The sequence below is a fragment of the Nematostella vectensis genome, chromosome 2 (assembly GCF_932526225.1).
Source record: "Nematostella vectensis chromosome 2, jaNemVect1.1, whole genome shotgun sequence".
Classification (NCBI taxonomy): Eukaryota; Metazoa; Cnidaria; class Anthozoa; order Actiniaria; family Edwardsiidae; genus Nematostella; species Nematostella vectensis.
Genome location: NC_064035.1, coordinates 15,788,135 through 15,812,461, shown reverse-complemented (window position 1 = coordinate 15,812,461; position 24,327 = coordinate 15,788,135). Strand labels below are relative to the sequence as shown.

Genomic DNA, 24,327 nt, shown 5'->3' with positions numbered 1-24,327 from the left:
TAGCCAATCAAGCAGAACATTTCGCATCCTTGAAAATTAGATTATAAACAGAGCTGTAAGCACCGTTCTTTTTCCACCACGACAAATAAGCACCTGGTAGAACTCGAGTAAGGAAAAAGTCTAGAAGTTGGACTAGACGACAACTGTTTATTTTCGAGTTATATTTACCTAAGTAAAATAACGGTTATTAAACTAGCTAACTTACCGACATTTTCGACAGAGGAAGTCCCGAGGAAAGGGAATTCGGCAGATCGAACAGATAGAGTGCGTAGAATAACCAGGAAAATCTGATAAAACAGGAACTTCCTCATCGTTCACAGGACATCAAAAGTTGAGCAAAAGTGCAGTCAACCAGACAGGAATCGAATCCGCCGATCCCATTAGCATGATCCGGAGACGCATTTAACCCGGGTAGACGATCAGGAAAAGAATGCTGATTCTTTCCCTTGTAAGTGAATTCTCAAGAAAAGCGAACGTTGTTTCAAGTTCTGACGGAGGAAGAATATGCTCTGTTTGCACGGGGCAATGCGCACGCACCTATCCAGGTGCACAGAGCGCTAAGGTCTGTAATGCGATTGGACCATCTCCGCCTCATTTGTATGAGAAACAATGCGTTAGTGTCGAATAACCAACCCAATAAATATACTACTTGCTTTATTTCGTCATCAGCAATTGCTTGTAGAAATTATTAAGCGCCAAAGGCGGCTATTACGTAGGGTACATCCGCTGTGCCCTTTATTGTAATATGCATATTTAAATTTTCAATTCATTTCAACTTTGCCGGTTGCAATAAAGGCGAAACTATTGGATGCTTCAAAATTTTGATGGTCTTTCTCATATGGTGAAAATAATTTCTTGCCTTGATTACATTAGGAAATAGAAAAACGGCGCATTATTTTCACAGAAAAATCAACTAATTCGGAAAGTAGCTTTGCTGAAATAGCATCGTCTGTGTTATTCATTCCATTGCTTTTTCCGTTATTATAATTATCCTCAATACTGTCCAAAACTCTTGAAAAAAAAAAAAAAAACGGAAAAGTGTTTAGACGAGATGGGGGAGCTAGAAAAAAGGAAGCCGCATTTGCATGATTTGAAAAAATGCTAGTCATTAGTAAAAACCCCAATGGTTCCAGAACTTCAACTTGAAGAGGAAATATCCGCAGCCTGTTGTGCTCAGAAGAAAGCGCGCTCATCACCACAACTTACCCAGACAGGTGAAGCAAAACGAAACAGAACTCGAAAGAGCAAACACAACAGAGCGAATGACACCTGGTTCTATACACAATTAGTAAAATTATCCCATTCCACAATGTTTCGGAAATTATTTGTGTGGGAAACTTCAAAGACTTATTTGAAAGACATAAACATCAGACATTTCAAATTGGAGGTTATCGAAGAATAAAGGCAGATTAAAAAGGTTTAAATGGAATTGGCATATTTACGACAACAGCTTGCTGCGTTTCTAAGTACCGGTGATGAATATTTGTGTATATGATGTTTTCATTGGTTTAGATTGGTTCCCTAGGTGATTTACCCTTCAATCTCGCGATACACGCATTACCTTGGTTTATTGACTCACGATTACTATAATAAATTTTCACGGGGGAAAAACGGAAAAAGTAGTCTAGCGTGCTTTATCTTCCTACAAGAAAATAGAATACAAAAAATGTGAAATGATACACGGGACAGTCCATCTGAACGTTTACAGTTTTGCTCTCTACCTTTCAGTTCCATGTTATGCTTATTGGGAGCACTCTGTGTGACGCACTCGAAAAATACTAATTAACGCTTCATCGACGTTATGCCCTGTTAATGGGTCTTAAACTACTTCTTGGAAAATGATATCCCCTGCAACGTAAACCCACCCCAAATCTACTGAGCCGAAGATAAACATTACAACAAGTATCTGTTTCTAGTTTATTGTGATATCTACAAGGCCACACACATGTGTACTATTTACAAACGGGCTCGGTTTATTTACAAATACTTTGAAGACTTGGCTTTTTATTGCTGGAGAGAGAAAAATAGAAAGTTTAATTAGTGAGGTATTTGTCATTACGCCAAATTAAGCCCACGTCGAATGAGCCATCAATCTTGTTACCATCGAGTTAACTAACCATCAATTCCGGTTTATGACAAATCAATCAAAACGTCTATAACGGTAGGACATATAGGCGCCAAATAAGACTACGTTAGCAGATCTTCCTATTCTCATGTTAGGATAAAGAAAGCGTATATTAGATTTTCTAAAAATCTAGCAAAAAAAACACAATTAACGCATTTTGTGGTCATTTATGGTTATATAGCGAAAAAGCGGAGAAGGAAACAGAAAAAATCTCTTGTACATGTACGCGTTATTTTCACACTAGAGGCATAACGTCTACTTTGCTTATATCTACGCTTGATTTTCGCGCTAAAGCCTTTACGTCTCCTTATGTCTACGCATGATTTTCACACTAAAGGCCTTGCGTCTCCTTATGTCTACGCATGATTTTCGCACTAGAGGCCTTACGTCTCCTTATGTCTACGCATACTTTTCAAACTAAGGGCCTTACGTCTCCTTATGTCTACGCATGATTTTCGCACTAAAGGCCTTACGTCTCCTTATGTCTACGCATGGTTTTCACACTAAAGGCCTTACGTTTCCGACATTAAATAAAAGGATGTACTCTAAATGTGTAATCCCTGGGAAGAGTCGATACAATTGGGCCCGCTTACCACCAGAAGGAATCTACTCCTATCGTCATCTCCTGCGGACGGGAGGGCAGACTTGGTGATTTCTAGCGGTGTGCTTGCGATCTCGATGCTTCGACCGCAGAACGTCTACACGACACATAATTCATGTTAATCTCAGGATAGTAGTGCCACCAAGGGTGATCCAGGCCTTATCATGCTAACAGGAAAAGTAACATAACCCACCTGTGTTGATAGGTAAGCACAAGCCCGTGGCTACTTTTTGATAATGAGTTTAATATAATTACTCGTACACACGTGTCTACCCAACCCGGTCTTTTCATCGCTAACGCCAGGCCATTTCAGCGGTAATATAACACCAAAAAAAAGACAAAACCTTTGCCAAATCCGTTGACGACACGTACTCTTTCCCATATTGATTTCCCCATATTGACTTTTCCATATTGTCTTTTCCATACTGAATTTCCCATAATGACTTTCCCATATTGACATTCACATATTTATTTCCCCATATTGACTTTCCCATACTGACTTACCATACTGACTCACCCATATTGACTTATCTTTATTGACTTTCCCATATTGACTCCCTTTATTTACATTGCCATATAGACTTATCTTTATTGACTTTCCAATACAGACTTCCCTTTATTGACTTCCCATATTGACTTATCTTTATTTACTTTCCCATACAGACTTACCATACTGACTCACCCATATTGACTTATCTTTATTGACTTTCTCATATAGACTCCCTTTATTTACATTCCCATATTGACTTATCTTTATTGACTTTCTCATATAGACTCCCTTTATTTACATTCCCATATTGACTTATCTTTATTGACTTTCCAATACAGACTTCCCTTTATTGACTTCCCATATTGACTTATCTTTATTTACTTTCCCATACATACTTCCTTTATTGACTTTCCTATATTGACTTTGCCATATAGACTTATCTTTATTGACTTTCTCATACAGACTCCCTTTATTTACATTCCCATATTGACTTATCTTTATTGACTTTCCCATACAGACTCCCTTTATTTACATTCCCATATTGACTTATCTTTATTGACTTTCCAATACAGACTTCCCTTTATTGACTTCCCATATTGACTTTTCTTTATTTACATTCCCATATTGACTTATCTTTATTGACTTTCTCATATAGACTCCCTTTATTTACATTCCCATATTGACTTATCTTTATTGACTTCCCATACAGACTCCCTTTATTTACATTCCCATATTGACTTATCTTTATTGACTTTCTCATATAGACTCCCTTTATTTACATTCCCATATTGACTTATCTTTATTGACTTTCCCATACAGACTCCCTTTATTTACATTCCCATATTGACTTATCTTTATTGACTTTCCAATACAGACTTCCCTTTATTGACTTCCCATATTGACTTTTCTTTATTTACATTCCCATATTGACTTATCTTTATTGACTTTCTCATATAGACTCCCTTTATTTACATTCCCATATTGACTTATCTTTATTGACTTCCCATACAGACTCCCTTTATTTACATTCCCATATTGACTTATCTTTATTGACTTTCCCATACAGACTCCCTTTATTTACATTCCCATATAGACTTATCTTTATTTACTTTCCAATACAGACTTCCCTTTATTGACTTCCCATATTGACTTTTCTTTATTTACATTCCCATATTGACTTATCTTTATTGACTTTCCCATACAGACTCCCTTTATTTACATTCCCATATTGACTTATCTTTATTGACTTTCCAATACAGACTTCCCTTTATTGACTTCCCATATTGACTTTTCTTTATTTACTTTCCTATATTGACTTTCCCATATTGACTTATCTTTGTTGACTTTCCCATACAGACTCTCCTTTATTGACTTTCCCATATTGACTTATCTTTATTGACTTTCCCATACAGACTTCCTTTATTGACTTTCCCATATTGACTTATCTTTATTTACTTTCCTATATTGACTTTCCCATATTAACTTATCTTTGTTGACTTTCCCATACTTACTTCCCTTTATTGACTTTCCCATATTGACTTATCTTTATTTACTTTCCTATATTCACTTTCCCATATTAACTTATCTTCGTTGACTTTCCCATACATACTTTCCTTTATTGACTTTCCCATATTGACTTATCTTTATTTACTTTCCTATATTGACTTTCCCATATTAACTTATCTTTGTTGACTTTCCCATACAGACTTCCTTTATTGACTTTCCCATATTGACTTTCTCATATAGACTTATCTTTATTTACTTTCCTTTATTGACTTTCCCATATTGACTTATCTATATTGACATTCCAATATTAACTTATCTTTGTTGACTTTCCCATATTGACTTTCTCATATAGACTTATCTTTATTGACTTCCCCACATACTTTCCTTTATTGACTTTCCCATATCGATTTTCAAATTGTAACGCCATGCGCCTGCATACTGACTTATCTCTCACTAACGTCAGCTTACCGTGGCCTGCAAGTTTTCTTGAAGAGTCATATGATCCAGCTCCCTGTAATTGATAAAAAGTCAAAATGCATTTAGCGATCATGGTATGATTTTATTTTCACATACATGCATGCGTCTCTTTATGACAATTTTACGTATAAATGAGGCCAGGCCAGGATTGAAATCATGCCTTACAAACGTTATTTCAGACAGACCAACCAACCCCAAAATGAAATAAGGCAGTCAAAAGGAGATTGCACAAATCTAACTACATTTGTAGTCGAGCCATTCTGAGAACATGTTAAAGGCATATGTCAAACAAATTACAACAAAATTAAATTCATAGCAAAATGAAATCTACATATAACATATACATATGATAACATAGTCACCGAAAATTCTTTCGGTGGAAATCTTAAAGATAACATATCTCAGCCATTCATTAATTGGATTCTGCTATATTTAACTGTTTTCTCCAGTAAAAAGTTACTCATTAGTTCATTGCAAGTTTAACTGAAAAACGTAAAATGACTGGAATAATGCAACGCAGAACTCAGCGTAAACGCATAAAAAAGTGGGATGTTTAGTCTTTTAAGTAATCTAATTTTTTTTATGGTTCGTATGAACCATAGAAGGAGTAGAGTAAACAGCCGCGTAAAGGAACCTAGAGATTAAAAACCTACAGGCTAAAATTGGCATTGTAACACCCTTAAAAAAAAAAAAAAACTAATCAGCCGTGTGGGGAAGAATAGGTTTTTAAGCATTTAAAATATCATTCAAATGTTTTGTCAAAATTCTGATATATGGTTGATAACAAGAAAGATACTTTTCATAAATGTTTGGTGCATTGCATACTGTAGTTAAATACTTGCATGCTATGTTCAGCAATAATTATTATTGTTCGGTATATTGTATATGAAAAAATAAGAACCAATTAAGAACCTAAATAGCCTGATTTGTGATCTTGAAAATTCTAGGTTCTTATACGCAGATGTTTCCAAGGTTCTGAGTAATCTGACGCCACGACTCACCCCGAGGGGACACGGCCTGGTAGCCGTGATGCATCGATGGTATGCAACTGCTTCTGCTTCGTATCCTGAAGATGTAACAAAGGATGACTCAGATCCAGCCAGACTGGAGAAGCACACTGGAAGCCCGCCAGTACTGCACCCGGAAAAACCGCCAGTACTGCACGCGGTAACCGTCAGAAGTACAAGCGGAAAACCGTCACTAGTACTGCACACGGAAAAACCGCCAGTACTGCACGCGGTAACCGTCAGAAGTACAAGCGGAAAACCGTCACTAGTACTGCACACGGAATAACCGCCAGTACTGCACACGGAAAACCCGCCAGTACTGCACGCGGTAACCGTCAGAACTACAAGCGGAAAACCGTCACTAGTACTGCACACGGAATAACCGCCAGTACTGCACACGGAAAACCCGCCAGTACTGCACGCAGTAACCGTCAGAAGTACAAGCGGAAAACCGTCACTAGTACTGCACACGGAAAAACCGCCAGTACTGCACACGGAAAACTCGCCAGTACTGCACGTGGTAACCGTCAGAAGTACAAGGGGAAAACCGTCACTAGTACTGCACACGGAAAACCCGCCAGTACTGCACGCGGTAACCGTCAGAAGTACAAGCGGAAAACCGTCACTAGTACTGCACACGGAATAACCGCCAGTACTGCACACGGAAAACCCGCCAGTACTGCACGCGGTAACCGTCAGAACTACAAGCGGAAAACCGTCACTAGTACTGCACACGGAATAACCGCCAGTACTGCACACGGAAAACCCGCCAGTACTGCACGCAGTAACCGTCAGAAGTACAAGCGGAAAACCGTCACTAGTACTGCACACGGAAAAACCGCCAGTACTGCACACGGAAAACCCGTCATTACTGCACGCGATAACCGTCAGAACTACAAGCGGAAAACCGTCACTAGTACTGCACACGGAATAACCGCCAGTACTGCACACGGAAAACCCGCCAGTACTGCACGCAGTAACCGTCAGAACTACAAGCGGAAAACCGTCACTAGTACTGCACACGGAAAAACCGCCAGTACTGCACACGGAAAACCCGTCATTACTGCACGCGGTAACCGTCAGAAGTACAAGCGGAAAACCGTCACTAGTACTGCACACGGAAAAACCGCCAGTACTGCACGCGGTAACCGTCAGAAGTACAAGCGGAAAACCGTCACTAGTACTGCACACGGAATAACCGCCAGTACTGCACACGGAAAACCCGCCAGTACTGCACGCGGTAACCGTCAGAACTACAAGCGGAAAACCGTCACTAGTACTGCACACGGAATAACCGCCAGTACTGCACACGGAAAACCCGCCAGTACTGCACGCAGTAACCGTCAGAAGTACAAGCGGAAAACCGTCACTAGTACTGCACACGGAAAAACCGCCAGTACTGCACACGGAAAACTCGCCAGTACTGCACGTGGTAACCGTCAGAAGTACAAGGGGAAAACCGTCACTAGTACTGCACACGGAAAACCCGCCAGTACTGCACGCGGTAACCGTCAGAAGTACAAGCGGAAAACCGTCACTAGTACTGCACACGGAATAACCGCCAGTACTGCACACGGAAAACCCGCCAGTACTGCACGCGGTAACCGTCAGAACTACAAGCGGAAAACCGTCACTAGTACTGCACACGGAATAACCGCCAGTACTGCACACGGAAAACCCGCCAGTACTGCACGCAGTAACCGTCAGAAGTACAAGCGGAAAACCGTCACTAGTACTGCACACGGAAAAACCGCCAGTACTGCACACGGAAAACCCGTCATTACTGCACGCGATAACCGTCAGAAGTACAAGCGGAAAACCGTCACTAGTACTGCACACGGAATAACCGCCAGTACTGCTCGCGGAAAAACCCGCCAGAACTGCACGCGGTAACCGTCAGAAGTACAAGCGGAAAACCGTCACTAGTACTGCACACGGAAAAACCGCCAGTACTGCACACGGAAAACTCGCCAGTACTGCACGTGGTAACCGCCAGAAGTACAAGCGGAAAACCGTCACTAGTACTGCACAGGGAAAAACCGCCAGTACTGCACACGGAAAACCCGCTAGTACTGCACGCGGTAACCGTCAGAAGTACAAGCGAAAAACCGCCAGTACTGCACACGGAAAACCCGCCAGAACTGCACGCGGTAACCGTTACGTCACTGTATACAAAGTCTCGCCGGCTAGAAGATCCATCTAGTCTAGTCACTGTATACAAAGTCTCGCCGGCTAGTCAGACACTACATTTAGTTGTTTTTCACTTGCATGACATGTTGTTGTGTTTAGGAAGTGTCGTAAATTTCGCTTGTTGAAAACGCTGTTGTAAAACATTGACGACATCAGAATGTTAATGTCGGCGGCAACTAAAATTTGATTGCTTTTTCTTGCTATTAAACCCGCGCATCAAACAGACCCCTCGAAAACGAATCCTCTATATCTTAGCTTTAATTTGCTATAAGAACGTCGCAATCGGTAAAGCAGTTGGTTTAGTTTGGGCCGTACGCAAGCCAAGTGAGCGAGGTGACAATTGATCTTCGCTTGCCTTTGCAAAACAAAGACAGTGTAATGTCGGCGGCAACTACTGTAAACTATAACAGTTTTTTTTATTGCTAGAAACTCGCGCATCAAACAGACCCCTCGAAAAAGAATCCTCTATATCTTAGCTTTAATTTTCCATAAAGAACGTCGCAATCGGTAAAGTAGTCGATTAGTTTGAGCCGTACGCAAGCCGAGAGAGCGAGGTGACAACTGATCTTCGCTTGCCTTTGCAAAACAATGATAGTGCAATGTCGGTAGCAACTAAGCTATGACTGTTTTCTCTTGCTTTTAAACTCGCGCATCAAACAGACCCCTCGAAAAAAAACCTCTATAACTAAGCTTGAATTTGCTATAAAGATCTTCACAATCGGTAAAGCACTCAATTAGTTTCGCCGTACGCAAGCCGAGAGAACGAACAACGTACCACGTTATTATAATGCATACATGCCATACGCTTTAACTAAAACGTCCTCGTTTCATGTGGCTTTCGTATGAAAGTATTTTCGGCATTATCGATAGTTCTCCCTGCATTAAAAATTCAAGCGAACAATAGCCAACATTCCTGCATAACAAAGGAAATATACACGCACCGATCGTGTAGTACACTCAGCGTTTTACACGCAAAATCCGCGCATGAACTACACTCAAACTACACTCAAAATACGCGCAAAGAACACGCGCGACGCTGTTAACTTTCTTCCAGGCTGTACTGTATGACCGCTAGTATTGTATAGGGATAACCCCCAGCACTGCATACTGAAAGCCGGTAGTACAACAACAAAACATTAAATTAAAGTATATACTTTCCAGGAAGGTTCATAAGCCAGTTTTTTGAGGTGACATCCCTACCTTTAGAACTGTATAATCTGACGTTCTTGTCACGAAATCACAAAAATCGCGGTATGCCTTTTCCTCTTGCCGATGATTTTCCTTGATCTAAGGAGCAATATCATAAATACATAGTGAGTATTTTGTATCATTTAACCATTTGTGATTAAAATGATTTACCATTTCGTATTGTTCCTCTTCTTCAATGAGGTCTTGGTTTTTCTGGGTTTGCATTAACTGTACCTGAGCCAACAAAAAAAAGGAAAATGTAATAAATCATATCACCACCATTATCCTATCCTCATCACCATAGCCACCATCCCCATCACCACCATCACCACCATTAGCATCACCACCATCATCACCAGCATCACCATCGCCTTGACCATCATCATCATCACTATCATTATCACCATCTTTATAATCATCACATCACTTCAATTAACGTATATTACCTGGGCTGCTGCAACATCATTGGCTCTTTCATCCAGTAGTTTGGTTATCTCATTAAGGCACTCAGCATCAGGTGTAACAGGTCGAATATTTTCCTGCTCCAACTCCACTTTGATTTCTTGCCAAACCTCACCCATCTTAATAATCAAGCAGATATAAGTAAGCTTTTAAGTTATTGTCTGGAGTCCTGGAATAAAGAATGACAAATACTTGAAAAGCATAGTATAAAAATGGCGATATAACAACCAATGGCATAGATGAAATACAGCATATAGAAATGCTCAGTAGCCACATTTTTCAGACCTTTTCTGTGAAATGTATTCCTTGCAATTATAATTTGGAATTTCGTTAAGCTTTGTATTAGGTAAAAACAAAACAAAATTTCTTATCAACTTCGATACAATATTAGAATCACCTTAAAATCCAAGTACTTTTCGATAAGAGCAATGGTGACGTAATCCGCAGTGGACAGACCAGGAAGCGCGTTGAACCCTAATAAACAAGTAACATGACGAATGCGGTAAAACCATCATTATTAGGGTTAGTACAGGGGGTAACAATTTTGTTTTCTTTCATCGCGATTTTCAATACTGTATATAAGATGGGACCATGTTTTTGTAAATTCTCCACATGTTTCAAGTTATTTGTATGTGAAGGAGGTATTTTGGATTGAATTGTGTGGCACTGGCGCCCCAGTGAATGATTAGACCATGATAAAAACGAATAACTTCAAGAAAGCCAGTGGTCATTTATGTATAGCTCGACTACAGTATCTCGAGCAGTTGGAATGAGAGAAGTGATTCACTGCGAAAGCTGCTTTCTTATCAGCACGTCACCACCAAGAAAACAAGAACAAGAAAATCAAAGACAATGATGAACTCGATCTAAGCTGTGCTCCGTGGTCAGACATGAGTCGTATGGTGGCTGCCTGAGGCGCCTGCCTCTGCCTTCGACTCGTTGTATCTGTGCCTTGCAACTTTTTAGCCAATTTTCTTTATCAACAACGTAACAGTGCCTAGAGAGATTCTCGGGGTGTTACTTGTTGTGAATATTTTGTTAAAAGAGGTCGAAAAGGGTACTTAAATGGGCAATAGCTATGTACCATAAACGACTTATTCAAGTGACCTACCAATCTTGCAGAACATGGAGAAAATCTTGGCGCGCATGTTCTCAGACACGTCAACAATAGATTGACTTGGCCTGTCAGCTGGAAGTGGGATTACTCCCTGACGCTCCTGCAAACGACCTTCTAGCGGTTTCTTTGGGTCTAAGGCAAAATAAGCGCCAATTAAAAAGAGAATGGTTGGTTAGAGGGGTAATTTGTTGTAAAATGATTTACGATTACGAGTTATTACAAATATGGGGAATAACTAAATGGCCAGGTTTATCAAATCACCTTTGGTCTTTCAGAAAGATACAACATTGTGGTATGAACACCTTTACATCAAGCGGATGGAAATGGGTTTAAAATTGTACTTTAGATCCAACTAGATCCTCCGAGTATAATTCATTTAAATAATTTTCTTCCGATTGTCCCCTGGGAACAAGAGCGATTATGAACGATATTTCAGCGAAGCTAAGCGAAGCCTCATCATCAGGAAGGTCGTTTCCCCGTTATAGAGAAAGAGTCCGCTGGTCTTCCAGATTGTCCAAGAAACGCTTTTCGCTTGTGTACGTTTTATTTTGCCGGGTCACATATGGTTTCTTTCTATCTATCACACTTGAGGGAAGTAAACCAACAGATTTTGCACAGTTTTGTTAACCAGTATTTCAATTTTCTTCTTAATACAAGCGTGCGACTGCTACTTTAATAGGGGCTTTTTGCAATTCTTGTTGACGGTAATAGATGGCATTTTACCTGCAATAGCTCCTGTGCTGTCACGCAAAACCCCCATGGAAGCCTCCTCTTTCTTCCACAGATTCACAAGCAATTTGGAAACTGTTATCTCCTGTTTTCCTCGCCATGCCAACACATGCGGCAACACCTACCACCGGATAATCAAAACAATCATTTAAGATTTATTATTTACCTATGATCTGACAGACAAATACTTTTCTATTTGCGCATCTCAAATGGAACGATGAGAATGGATTGAATATACCACTCTTTGCGTTTGAAAATATATGCTGTCTACGTTCGCTCAAACCTTCAAACTAAACTAGATCCTCCGCATATCAGGAAAAATCATATAAGAAAAATGACTTGTTGAAATCAACAAGATTTTTTTTTGTTTTGTTGTACTCTGTCATATTTTTCCGCAGTTTCTTAGTACAACCGTGGGAGAGCCCATTATCCGTGATTCCGGATAGGTCGTTGTAAAGGTTATATCAGCTTTTAAAAGAAACCCAAAACTAATGATTCTTTAGCGCACCTTCTGGTTTTCACACAGGTCTACAAGACAACCTAGCACAAGGTGTTGCATGGTACTGGGGCAAACCTGTAGGGAACAACACAAAAAAAGAATAAGATAGGATCGATCTTCAAACCATCAAATATATCACAAGGCTGTCATCATGGTTAGCATACCTCCAGCAAGTCAAGAAGATAGAAAATCCCTTCACTTTCCAAGAACACTTGCTCTGTGATAAAGGAGCCTAGAACGGCAGACCTTTTTTCAGGGGAAAAAAAGAAGTTTACATGGATGTGTAAAATAAAAGCGAAGAGTAATGTGCCTGTGGAAAGAGGACATTGGTAAAATTTCTGATATCCTATATAGCCTTGAGTAGGAAAAACATTGTACTGAGTGTTAACGATGACAAACGATGTGATTAACAGAAGGTACTCGCAGAAAACTACAGCACACACCACTTAGCGTAACTAAGCATTGACCACTTTTAATAAGGACAGCTAACAACGATCCAGAAAGGAAGGACTTTCGAACAATCAACGACAGGCAGTTGTATACGTGTCACGAGAATACATTTGACATCCTTATATTGGTCAAATAACTTTTCTTTAGGACAAAAGTCATTCTCTTCAAGGAAATCTTTCACTGCCCAAGAGTGTTAAGCTTGGCACAAGTTCAATCTTACCAAATACAATCCACAGTGGCCAGTAACAGCTTGTGATGACCGAGAGGACTATTGATTTTGCTTGGGTCTTTCTTGAGGTATTCAATTACTACCTGGACACCACTAACGCCAAATAACTCCTATAAAAAAAAAGAGCAGTTTTTTTTCCCAATAACACCGATAGTGAGAATCCCAACACCAGCAGGGAAAGCGGCCTGGAGGTCATATCAACATCAATAGGGATAGCGGCCTGGAGGTCCCATAAACAACAAAAGGGATAGCGGCCTGGAGGTACTATCAACATCCAATAGGGATAGCGGCCTGGAGGTCCCAATAACATCAATAGGGATAGCGGCCTGGAGGTACTATCAACATCAATAGGGATAGCGGCCTGGAGGTACTATCAACATCAATAGGGATAGCGGCCTGGAGGTCCCATCAACATCAATAGGGATAGCGGCCTGGAGGTCCCAATAACATCAATGGGGATAGCGACCTGGAGGTACTAACAACAACAATAGGGATAGCGGCCTGGAGGTACTAACAACAACAATAGGGATAGCGACCTGGAGGTACTAACAACAACAATAGGGATAGCGGCCTGGAGGTACTAACAACATCAATAGGGAAAGCGGCCTGGAGGTCCCAATAACATCAATAGGGATAGCGACCTGGAGGTCCCAATAACAACAATAGGGATAGCGGCCTGGAGGTCCCAATAACATCAAAAGGGATAGCGGCCTGGAGGTCCCAATAACATCAATGGGGATAGCGGCCTGGAGGTCCCATCAACAACAATAGGGATAGCGGCCTGGAGGTACTAACAACAACAATAGGGATAGCGGCCTGGAGGTACTATCAACATCAATAGGGATAGCGGCCTTGAGGTACTATCAACATCAATAGGGATAGCGGCCTGGAGGTCCCATCAACATCAATAGGGATAGCGGCCTGGAGGTCCCATCAACTACAATAGGGATAGCTGCCTGGAGGTCCCATCAACAACAATAGGGATAGCGACCTGGAGGTCCCAATAACATCAATGGGTATAGCGGCCTGTAGGTCCCAATAACATCAAAAGGGATAGTGACCTGGAGGTACTATCAACATCAATAGGGATAGCGACCTGGAGGAACTAACAACATCAATAGCGATAGCTGCCTGGAGGTCCCATCAACATCAATAGGGATAGCGGCCTGGAGGTACTATCAACATCAATAGGGATAGCGGCCTGGAGGTCCCATCAACATCAATAGGGATAGCGACCTGGAGGTCCCAATAACAACAATAGGGATAGCGGCCTGGAGGTACTAACAACAACAATAGGGATAGCGGCCAGTAGGTACTATCAACATCAATAGGGATAGCGGCCTGGAGGTACTATCAACAACAATAGGGATAGCAGCCTGGAGGTACTAACAACATCAATAGGGATAGCGGCCTGGAGGTCCCAATAACATCAATAGGGATAGCGGCCTGGAGGTCCCAATAACATCAATAGGGATAGCGGCCTTGAGGTCCCAATAACATCAATAGGGATAGCAGCCTGGAGGTCCCAATAACATCAAAAGGGATAGCGGCCTTGAGGTCCCAATAACATCAATAGGGATAGCGACCTGGAGGTACTATCAACATCAATAGGAATAGCGACCTGGAGGTACTATCAACATCAATAGGGATAGCGGCCTGGAACTTCCTATAATAATCATATGGGTAGACCCTGCTAGTCGATAAGAAAGTATCTACCTTGCGGTGTATATCACCCTCACAAAGGGTGGATACGATGATCAGCATGTCGCACTGCATTTCAATATCAATCACATCGTTGTCATCAGGACTGGTGCTGGCATTCAACAAGATACCTTCGGGGAAAAAAGGGTTGGTTTTCTTACTTTTGGTTAAACAGGGGTTTAACAGGGTTTAAAATTTCGCATTGTTCTAAAAAGAGATCCTTTAGAATTTGATCGTTTTAAGAAACACCAAACCCACACCAAAGACAAAAGGCAACTCAAAATCTAAGAAATTCTGCTGCTTATGACAAGTTTTGTTTTTCTTTTTGTATTTACTTCCCTAAAAAGAGCATGTTTAAAAGTTATATTTTGCCGACTTGTGCTTCCCCTTTTGTGCATCAAAATGCAAGTACTGTATTCTTCATCTAAACTCACATCCCGTGGTAACAAGGGCCAAAACATTTTATCAATTTTGGCATTTTCGAAAAAAATGTTGTCTGGATCAATTTCCTATTTTGTTTGAGCGCGCTGGTGTTTACCAGTAGAATTGCTATTCATCATCCGAAGATATAGTCAAAACTTATGAAGCAGAAGTTGGAGTTGGCCAATTCTTGCAGTCTGTACATACCAACCAACTGATGAATAGCGCCTTGGTCAATGCAGTCTTGGTTCACACCCTCGTCACCCACGGACACCATACTCCGCAACAGCCGCAACACAAAACGCATCTGGGCTCGCTTGTTACCACGGCCTCCGCTACCATGGTAACTGTTGCCATGACCACCATAGTCCGCTATGAGGGATAATTTACATATTTGTGGTACAAATACTTGGTACAGCAATTTTCATACACATAGATGTGATGAGTACACATGCGTGAGTGTGTAAATGGACAAACGCCTCTATTCTCACACAACAAACTAAGAAGAAGGCTAACATTCCACAATGGCCCCTGCGCTATCACATGTATATAAATTTTCCTGATTCACACTTGAAGGTAAGGCCTTCCCTGACCTAAGAACCTAGAGAAGCCATTCCGGCCATTCCAAGACACTTAAATCCATGACCTTACCTTGTCCTACACACCACTCCAGAAGCATCAACAGTCGAGTATTTCCCTGACATGTCATGTAGTCCTCTATGCACAAAGGACCAATTGTACATAGAGTGTCCAGGGCCTTAACAATAATTCACACATTAAACATCAGAGTTTGACAAGAAACAACTACAAAAACTATTTGCAATGGGTACTTGACGTAACACCATTATTAACATACTGTTAAACTTGGCATAGGAAAGATTCACAGGACAGTACCTGTAGCTGAAGTTCTTCAAACTGAGCAGGAGACCAGTCAGGGGATGAGAGGTTGTCGTTAGGTTTGACATACTCTAACAAAGACAAGAGAACTCGGCCTTCTGACATGATCTGCAAATCAGATAATTCTCGTTACTACAAAATGTCTTGCCCCATTATCAATACTTAACACGAGTTTAGTCCAGTGTTAGATGCTGAGTACAGAGACAAGCCTTCTGATATAATGTAATTTAATTCACATCTTGATCTATATGTCACAAATGACTACTAGGGCCTTAGTTTGGTTGACCAAACTAAATCAATATTGTAGATTTGAATTACTTGCACAACCGCCCGTTTTATGATATCTACATGAATATTAGAAAGAATTGACCAAATCTATAAATTCTGAAAGGTTATACAGACTTTAAAGTTATTATACAATGTTTGGTATAAAACGTTTCGTTTTCCATTGTGTGACAGCCAAGGTTCACTGGAGTGTGTGGAAGATGATCCAATATTTCTTTAGTCTGCGTAGCAAGCGTTCTTGTGTGTTTTGAGTGCAAAGAAACCCAGAAACCGCCGGGAAGTTCGATGAGCGAGATTTTAACAGCGGGGAAAAATGGGGCAAGAGCAAAAAAACAGGAGGGGGAGGGGAAAGAAGGGAACGCTTGCCAGCAGCCCTTGTGGTTTTGAATTTTCCTGTTCGCCAACGAACGGGGAAATAGCGGCCTGTGATTGGAGCGGGATCTAGAAGAATGATTGACATATCGCACATCAACTCAGCCTTGTTCTTCATAACTTTTAGAATGGCGACAGAACAACAAGAAGACTGAAATATAAGAGTAGCGATAGAATTTCTAGCTACCAAGGGTTTCAGTCAGGAAGCAAGAGCAAAAGTCTGCAATTACGCAGCTGCTGAAAGTTGACGAGCGCGCGCTGTGTTTGATTTATCAATAACAATTTTTGTAAAGTTTTTGTACTGACCCCAAACGCTTTACCAAATATGCCTGATAATTCTTTAACATTCTCTTTTACTTTAAATATGTAGTAATTTGTCGTACAGCTTTACTTTTTGCAATGTTTTCTTCTAGCAGTTTCAGAGGTCCGCACTAATAAAGTCTAGCTGTGAATGACGACGACTTGCGCGTGAGCTTGTGAAAAAGGGGGCAGAGCAATTCTTTTTTATATCGCATGTTTGTAAATATGTCATGAGGTGTTATTCAAATCCTCAAGGGCTGCTGGCAAGCATTTCCTTCTTTCCCCCCCTCCCCGCCCGTACTTTTTTGCGCTCGCCCCATGTTTCGCCTGGCCAAAATGAGGCATATCGAACTTCTTTCCGGTTTCCTCTGTTTCTCTGGGTTTTCCTTTGCTCAAAACACACAGAAACGCTTGCTATGCAGGCTAATATTTCTTGTCCCTTTGTGCTCACAGAACTCCAAATGTTTGAGAACATTTACTGTAGAAATGTCCCAAACGAAATGATGCTACAAGACTTATGATGGATTAGAAGGTCTCTTACCTGACTGGCAGTGCAGTCGTGACTCAGCAAGATTAACGTGTTCATCAACAGCTTCTTCAATTCAAAATCTTCATGGTTTTGGTACAGTTTGAAGTTCCTCACTAGAGGGTTGTGGCTTTTTACTAAAATAAACGACACAAAAGAAATGGCATAAATTGTCATACAGTTTATAAAGTAAGGGTGGCAATGTGTTTTTTTTTTCACCTTCCGTAAAAGTAGCAAAGAGCACCAGGACTTTAGTGAAACCAGTTTCCTGAAAATGAAGAAATATCTGAGGAATTTTATAGAGAAAAGGATACACATAACAATTGCACCAGTAGTCTGGTCATCCGAGTTATAAAACATGTACCACTCTCTTGCATGGCAAATAAAGGTACTGCCTAACAGATGAGAAACACACCACACCAGAAACTGCACTCACCACAAAGGGGGCGTCAGCGCAACAAGATGCAACAAGAGACGAGATGACTAACAAGTCATTTCTGGAAGACAACAAATATTGTTGATGGCACATTCAGTGATATAAGGCAATGAAACAGGTTATCATATACTCTGATCAACATCTGTGTTTTACAGTACCAGTGTGTGTGTGTCAGTGGTGGAATTGGAAAGATAAAAGAACATGGAATCTTATACAATCTGCAGTGTGTTTAAAAGTACTGTATACTGTAGTATTATAGTACACCCTCAGGCAGAGCCTGGGTGTAGAATAGGGGCCTTAAGCAACAACAACGGCAACGATGGCGGCAGAAATCAATAGAATTTGATTCAGGATTCAAAGGCAGCACGTGGAAATGCGTTCTGTCTGATACATTTCAGCCGTTTTCCATAAAACCACGATGTGAAAACTCCAAGTTTCACAGTCAATTGAGGACACGGACGTTTGCACTGTAAACTTTACTAGCTACGTTCGCTACTGTAGAAAGTCCTCAGTTTATTTTTATCTGTCTCTGACTATGTTTTGCTTATTCCATTGCAATTAAGTTATAATTGATTGCCACGCGTGAAACCATCTTTTTCGATCGCGTTGTCGTAGCCATCATCGTCGCCATTGCTTAAGGTCCCTAATGTGGGGATAACAGTGGCACAAGAAACATTAAGTGAAAAATAAAGCCTGAAGTTCTAAAAGGGTTATTGGCCTCTCCAAACACAGGTCACGTCTGCTGCACTTTGTTATTCTTGTACTAAACGCCGATCATTAAGATGTAGGTGATAAAGGATGAGAGTAAAGCATCAGAAGTGATCAATGTAGATTCCTCTTTTCTTTTCTTCTCACCCCTCTCATTCCCACTTGTTTCCACACAACTCTCTTTCCTATGCTCTTCTACGCCCTGGGTGATATAGGATGCTTATAGCATTTGGTGTCAGAAGTAGTACAGTATTGCATAAAATCAGGTCTCATTGATCATGCATTGCATTTCCTCACGTATTTGGTATTATATTTTTGGTGTCAGAAGTGGGACTGCATTAATGAAAATTTTAATTATTCAACATATATATGCTAATTGCATAATTCCTTGAGATACGTAAGTAGTCTAAGTAGACTATAGTCATACACGGAAAAATCTGGTATTTTAGGCAGAATCTTATAAAATATAACAATCAATTGCGATATCAGTATCTTATGAATTCTGTACCTGAGTTGACGGTCAGCATGGCTATAACCCTCTTTGATTTGTTTGAGGAAACCATCTTTTAAAGCCCTGAAGGTGAAAGAAAGAGCAAGGAGCTGCTTTACCAACTGAAGGCTACTGTGTACTGGTACATGAGTCATGTGTGTGATGGAACAGAGAGATGTGTACAAGCCATGGCTGATGAGGGTATCCCTTAGTGTACCAAGTACAACAGGGGAACCTAAATAACTCGAACTTGGATAATCATACACTGCAGAACCCTGCGAACTACAGTATCACTCGGATAACTATAGCATTTCCTTGAACTGATTTGGATTTGCCCTGAATTTGGTCCTAATTTTCAGTCATTTCTTTTCAGGTATCTCTAACTCTCAAATTCTCTGCTTACTTGACATATATTTTGTTTCCCTTTATCACATTGCACCCTACTAAATAAATACTTATGTGTTCAACTCAAAAATAGCATTTTTGACCACTGATTATCTTTATTTGATTCATCGTGATCCTTGGGTGATGTCCATAATGCATACAGAGATGGATATCAATACTTTTTTTCATGAATTATATAACACTATGAGAAACTTACATGAGTTTCCATTAGACCCTGTTACCTCAATCTCCTATTGACTCAAACTTACTCTTGTTTTCCTTAAAAAGTTTGAAGGATTCTACTGTATTACTGTATGATAGGGGCTTTCTTACCCGATACATTCCTTACAGTTAAGTTGATCTGAGACCTAAAAACGTTAAGAGAAACACAGTAATAAGTCAAGGTTTAAGAGAAATACTGAGCAGTAATGGTGAGCAATTAAAGTACAAAAGAACACAAAATATGACAGAGGGATGAAAACCCATTCATGCCACTTCTATAGTGTGTGAACCAGAAGAAAGCACAGGTTTAGAAAGGTAAAAATACAAAAAATAACAAATAGAAATAACATTACCACTTGTTTTGATCCTTGCTCAAGTAAGTTCCACAAGATCTCCACAGACAAAAAGACAAGTCTAAATATTGAAAAACAAAAAACAGTTATAACATAACAATGGCAAGTGCTGAATTCTTGATCTATTTTATGTATATACCAAGTCAATGCAACTAAACAGTATTCAATGAAATACGTTTTGTTTGTACTCTGTTTTGTATCTTTGGCTGTACAATACTACTGTTGACAACTACTTGAAGAATTCATACCCATCTAATCTATTTTACCTGTGAAATACCAAAAGATAAACCTTTGGTGAGGATTTACCTTCCAGAAGGGTCCGGTAAATTAAGAGAGCTACAGATTAGCCCTGCACAACTGACAGACAACATGTCATCACAGTTCAATGCTAAAAACAAATATCAGAGCTGTTAACACCAAATGAATAATAGCAATCATAATTTATTTTCCCTGGGAGGCAGCCTGCCCCCAGCACTACTTGTAGTGTCTTTGACATTACACTATCTTTGATTTTGACCTATGTTACACAACAGACAAATTGCCTGTTCATACTACGACTTATGTAGTATGTTACGATTTTGTAATCATGAATAATTTACCTGAGCATGAGTAATGCTGTAGGACTCTCATGACCTCTAGTCGGGTCTCCAGGTCTTGTAAAAACTCTAGACACTAAACACACATGCCAAAATGATTAATAATTATCTGCTATGTATTTGTATACAAATCCAAACAATACAAATGTGTAAAAAGGTAAAACGCACTGCATAAAAAACATCCCGGTTTAAATTTCTACAGTAATTGTTCTTCCTTGAGGAAGCAAGGAAGTACTTTTAGAGAGCATTCGTACTTTATGTCTTTAATGCAGCCAAACCAGTTAAAATACTGATCTGTTATTACCTCGACAAGGGATCTGGCAATTCCACTCTTCTCAATCTGACTTTTGATAAACTGAGGATTGGGTACTTGGCAATCTGAAACAAATGTACAAAAAAGGGGATAAAAATACAGTTTTACAAATCATATAAAGGCACAAAAAAACTTGGAATTTGCTGCAAAATGTATACAAACCATTAATCATGTGCTGTGGAGTGGAGCTGCAGTAGAGTCTCGTTAACGCGTTAGCCAGCTCAAGTTGGATGGTCTTGTTATTTATCTTCATTGCCTCACCTGTATCAATAAATCAGAGTACCAGCTTCTAGCATCTGGCAGAATACCATAGAATCTGGGATCCTTTGGCATTTGTCAGTCATCTTAGTTTTCTTCTTTCAAGAAAGATGCATCATAGTATCTGCACAATCATTGATTGAGCTCAAGAGTTTAAATCTTTGCCGTTCTGTAGTTGTTATGTATGTGGGAAAGTTTGACCTATCACTACAATGCATTTGGTAAAGATTATTTGAACTACACCTACCCATTTCAGTTAGCAGACTAATGATGGCCTCAGCATACAACGCTTCATCTGAAGACTTTTCTTTCAGAAAAGGAAACCTGAGACAAAAGCAAAAAAAAACAACATAAAGTATGTACTGTATTGATTTTTAAAATGATCAAAAAAATTCCACAGAAGTGATGCTTCCAAAATTTTAATATTTTTTTTCTGTTAAAAAATTAAGCCTTCAATGAGAAAAGGTGCAATGTGGCACATCATTGACTGATCGCTTTCAAAAGAATACTTCTGATTGAGAGGGACAATGTCCAGGAGTTGTAACATACTGTAAACTTGTTCAAATTAGAAGAAACATCTACCACACTTGACAGTAACATAAATTGTCCTCAGTCTACAGTATGCATTTGCAAGCCATTTTGTTTGTTTCTTAAAACTTTCAAAGGAGCTGTATCAACACAATTAACATAGGTGATGATTGAGTCTGGTATTTCATTGAGTCTTGTTATATTTATTGAATTACAGTGGTAAGTATCAAGAACCATAAATTTAATCTAAAATGACTGAGAAAATTTAAAACGATAGACTTTCGTTATACTAATTGAGTAAGTCAGTATCAAGAATCATAATTTAGTCTAAAATGATAAAAAAATACAAAACGATAGACTATAATATGTTTGTGGAGTTTCTTTTCGACCTCCTGTTCATTCTTAGCTTGCTAGTTGCAATGCAAAGGAAAAAGTGTGATGAATGAGATGAACGCTTGGGTGACAGTTACTTCCACCACGCACAGTATCACATATTTAAATGCCAATCACTTAAATGCAGAACTGGCGCAATTGCTGATTTTCAATATGGATTGCGGGGAAGATGTAATTTTCTGCAAATTTCCCACAAGATCATTTATACTTGTATTTGCACAAGTTTCTTGCAAATCAAGCCATTATTAGAGCATTGGGAAAGGAATGGCAAAAAAAACTAATGTTAACGAGATCAATCTAAGAATCCGTCCTGGCCTTTTTTTTATCTACGCCTTTAAATCCCACATTTTTTGCCGTTTTTTCCCTGCGAATTAAGGCCTGACTAGTATATATGAGTAATGAGAGGTTTACCTACCCACAAATCTTTATGAGCTGACATAATGCTTTTTCATACAGCGGTTCACTTTGGAGTCTTTGGGTGCAGGCAGTGAAGATATCAGATATCATATTTAGATCCTTCATGAGCTATTTATATTTGTAAAGGATGCAATTCTAATAAAGAATGCTAATGTGCCTTTAACAGCAATTGTTTTGAAAAACAAACACATGCATTGGCAATTCAACACTCATTTAACATCCCGCGTAAAAACGCCATAAAAAGTTGTAAAAATCATTGAAGTCAACACATATCCACAAATTTTCTACAAAGCTTCTCCATGATTGGTTCATAGCATATTTCATGTTTTTCTCAGTCCTGGGTCCTAACCTCAATTCCTTAGACTGGCCATAGAGTCTCTCAATTCCTATGAAATGAGGAATTTTTAAACAACAGCATTGACATTTTTTTTGTAAAAAGCCTGTTTCGTAACACTGCCTATTACTTCGCACCAATAGGTCCTTTCTTGCCTTTCATTAAAGGATACAAAACCACGATTGAAGTGTTTTGTTAGTCTGTGAACTGCCCTGGCATGGCGTTCAGCAAGACCTCTCTGAAAACAAATTAAGCAAATTTTGTTAAAATGATAAATTAATAAGCTATAAAATAAATAAAATAATAAAGCATGATGCCAAATCAAAGCCCAACCTCCAGGTTGGTCTAACATCACTGGACTTCTGCCTACACAGTAAACAGCAACTGTACCAGGCATACTGTATATTGACTGGCATAGAAAACTGGACTTAAGTTTGGTTATCAAGAAACAACAATCCTGCTGCACTGGAAAGAACGACACACAGTAAAAAAAGTTACGAGTAAGTCTCTCAACACACGTCTCTTTCTATAATAATCAATAAACCTATAAAAAGAAAGCCTCAGTTTAGCTTACCGAGTGTTTATCACATATCAGTTTATGAGTTTTCGCCACACTAACAGGGATGTGTTTCAATGTCTGCATATTCTGCAACGAAATAATCGGAATTATTCTAAATAGATGCACAAACAATATCTCTGTCATATACAATGAGCACTAACCTTGCTTTCCGTCGTATTGAATAGCACTTCTTCGTCGGTTATAACATTATTTACTACAGGAATTGGCGGTAACTGTGTAGCAGTCGCCATTTTGTTTTCTAGTAGCCCGATCTTTCACGAAAACTCGTCTCCAAGCAACATTGAGACAAAGCCTCGCTTCCATGATAGCACCCTTGAACCACAGGCAACCCAGCACTTTTGTTTGATTGGAAATTCACTCAGAAAAGAGGAAAAAGAGAAAAAAAATAAAGAGAAAAAAAAAATAAAGAGAACAAAAACGAGACTCTTTAAGAGTCTTCTTGTCTCTGTTTTATTCTAATTTAAAGTCATTTAGGTGTAACCAGAAAAGCATGAAATTTGAATATTTGTTTCTGTCAATCAAATCACCCAAGTTTGGATTTACCAAAAATTCCGACGTGAGCCCAGCTAAAAAATGAATGATATTAGTATTAGTACCTTAGAGTGCGCAGAACACACAAAACCGCTATAGGGTATATAGGAAGTATACGGAAATAAGTACATAAAGGTATTAACTAGCATGACAAGGACCGGAATGTTTATTACATATTTGATATGCTTGTCGTACCTCCACTATTCCTCTACA

General features: G+C 39.6%; 2 protein-coding genes across 4 annotated transcripts in view; both read right to left on the bottom strand.

Annotated features, from left to right (window-relative positions):
- The window catches only part of LOC5516763 (polycystin-1), a 30,440-nt gene extending 28,683 nt beyond the window's left edge, over positions 1-1,757 (bottom strand). For both annotated transcript variants that reach the window (XM_032386640.2, XM_032386641.2), the window contains exon 1: positions 206-1,757. In XM_032386640.2, coding sequence (XP_032242531.2) covers positions 206-311 — 106 coding nt within the window. In that variant the 5' untranslated portion in view covers positions 312-1,757. The remainder of the gene's footprint in view (positions 1-205) is intronic.
- A 146-nt stretch (positions 1,758-1,903) lies between these two features.
- LOC5516802 (cilia- and flagella-associated protein 69) lies at positions 1,904-24,016 on the bottom strand. Of its 2 annotated transcripts, XM_048723783.1 has the most exons (32): positions 23,724-24,016; positions 23,578-23,649; positions 23,176-23,241; positions 22,668-22,777; positions 21,579-21,655; positions 21,236-21,334; positions 21,065-21,138; positions 20,764-20,836; positions 20,471-20,552; positions 20,165-20,225; positions 19,923-19,957; positions 19,224-19,289; positions 18,008-18,068; positions 17,791-17,839; positions 17,587-17,708; positions 16,086-16,196; positions 15,843-15,948; positions 15,399-15,563; positions 14,787-14,902; positions 13,062-13,180; positions 12,556-12,637; positions 12,401-12,466; positions 11,887-12,013; positions 11,158-11,295; positions 10,444-10,520; positions 10,031-10,165; positions 9,756-9,818; positions 9,597-9,683; positions 6,201-6,265; positions 5,191-5,233; positions 2,719-2,823; positions 1,904-2,010 (listed from the first exon to the last, which is right to left on the bottom strand). In XM_048723783.1, the coding sequence occupies exons 1-32, from the start codon at positions 23,811-23,813 to the stop codon at positions 2,005-2,007; spliced, it is 2,748 nt and encodes a 915-aa protein (XP_048579740.1). In that variant the 5' UTR covers positions 23,814-24,016; the 3' UTR covers positions 1,904-2,004. The 2 variants fall into 2 exon arrangements, with proteins under 2 accessions (XP_048579740.1, XP_032242668.2); XM_032386777.2 differs by lacking the exon at positions 6,201-6,265.
- Between the last annotated feature and the right edge of the window lie 311 nt (positions 24,017-24,327).

Bases quoted from the DNA above. Each gene is read 5' to 3' on its own strand.
- LOC5516802 (XM_048723783.1), bottom strand. From the start codon at position 23,813: ATGGCGACTGCTACACAGTTACCGCCAATTCCTGTAGTAAATAATGTT. The intron at 21,656-22,667 runs GTAGGTAAACCT...CTTTTGTCTCAG, and splicing joins CAGCTCATAAAGATTTGTGG to GTTTCCTTTTCTGAAAGAAA. The intron at 17,709-17,790 runs GTGAAAAAAAAA...CGTTTATTTTAG, and splicing joins CTTTGCTACTTTTACGGAAG to TAAAAAGCCACAACCCTCTA.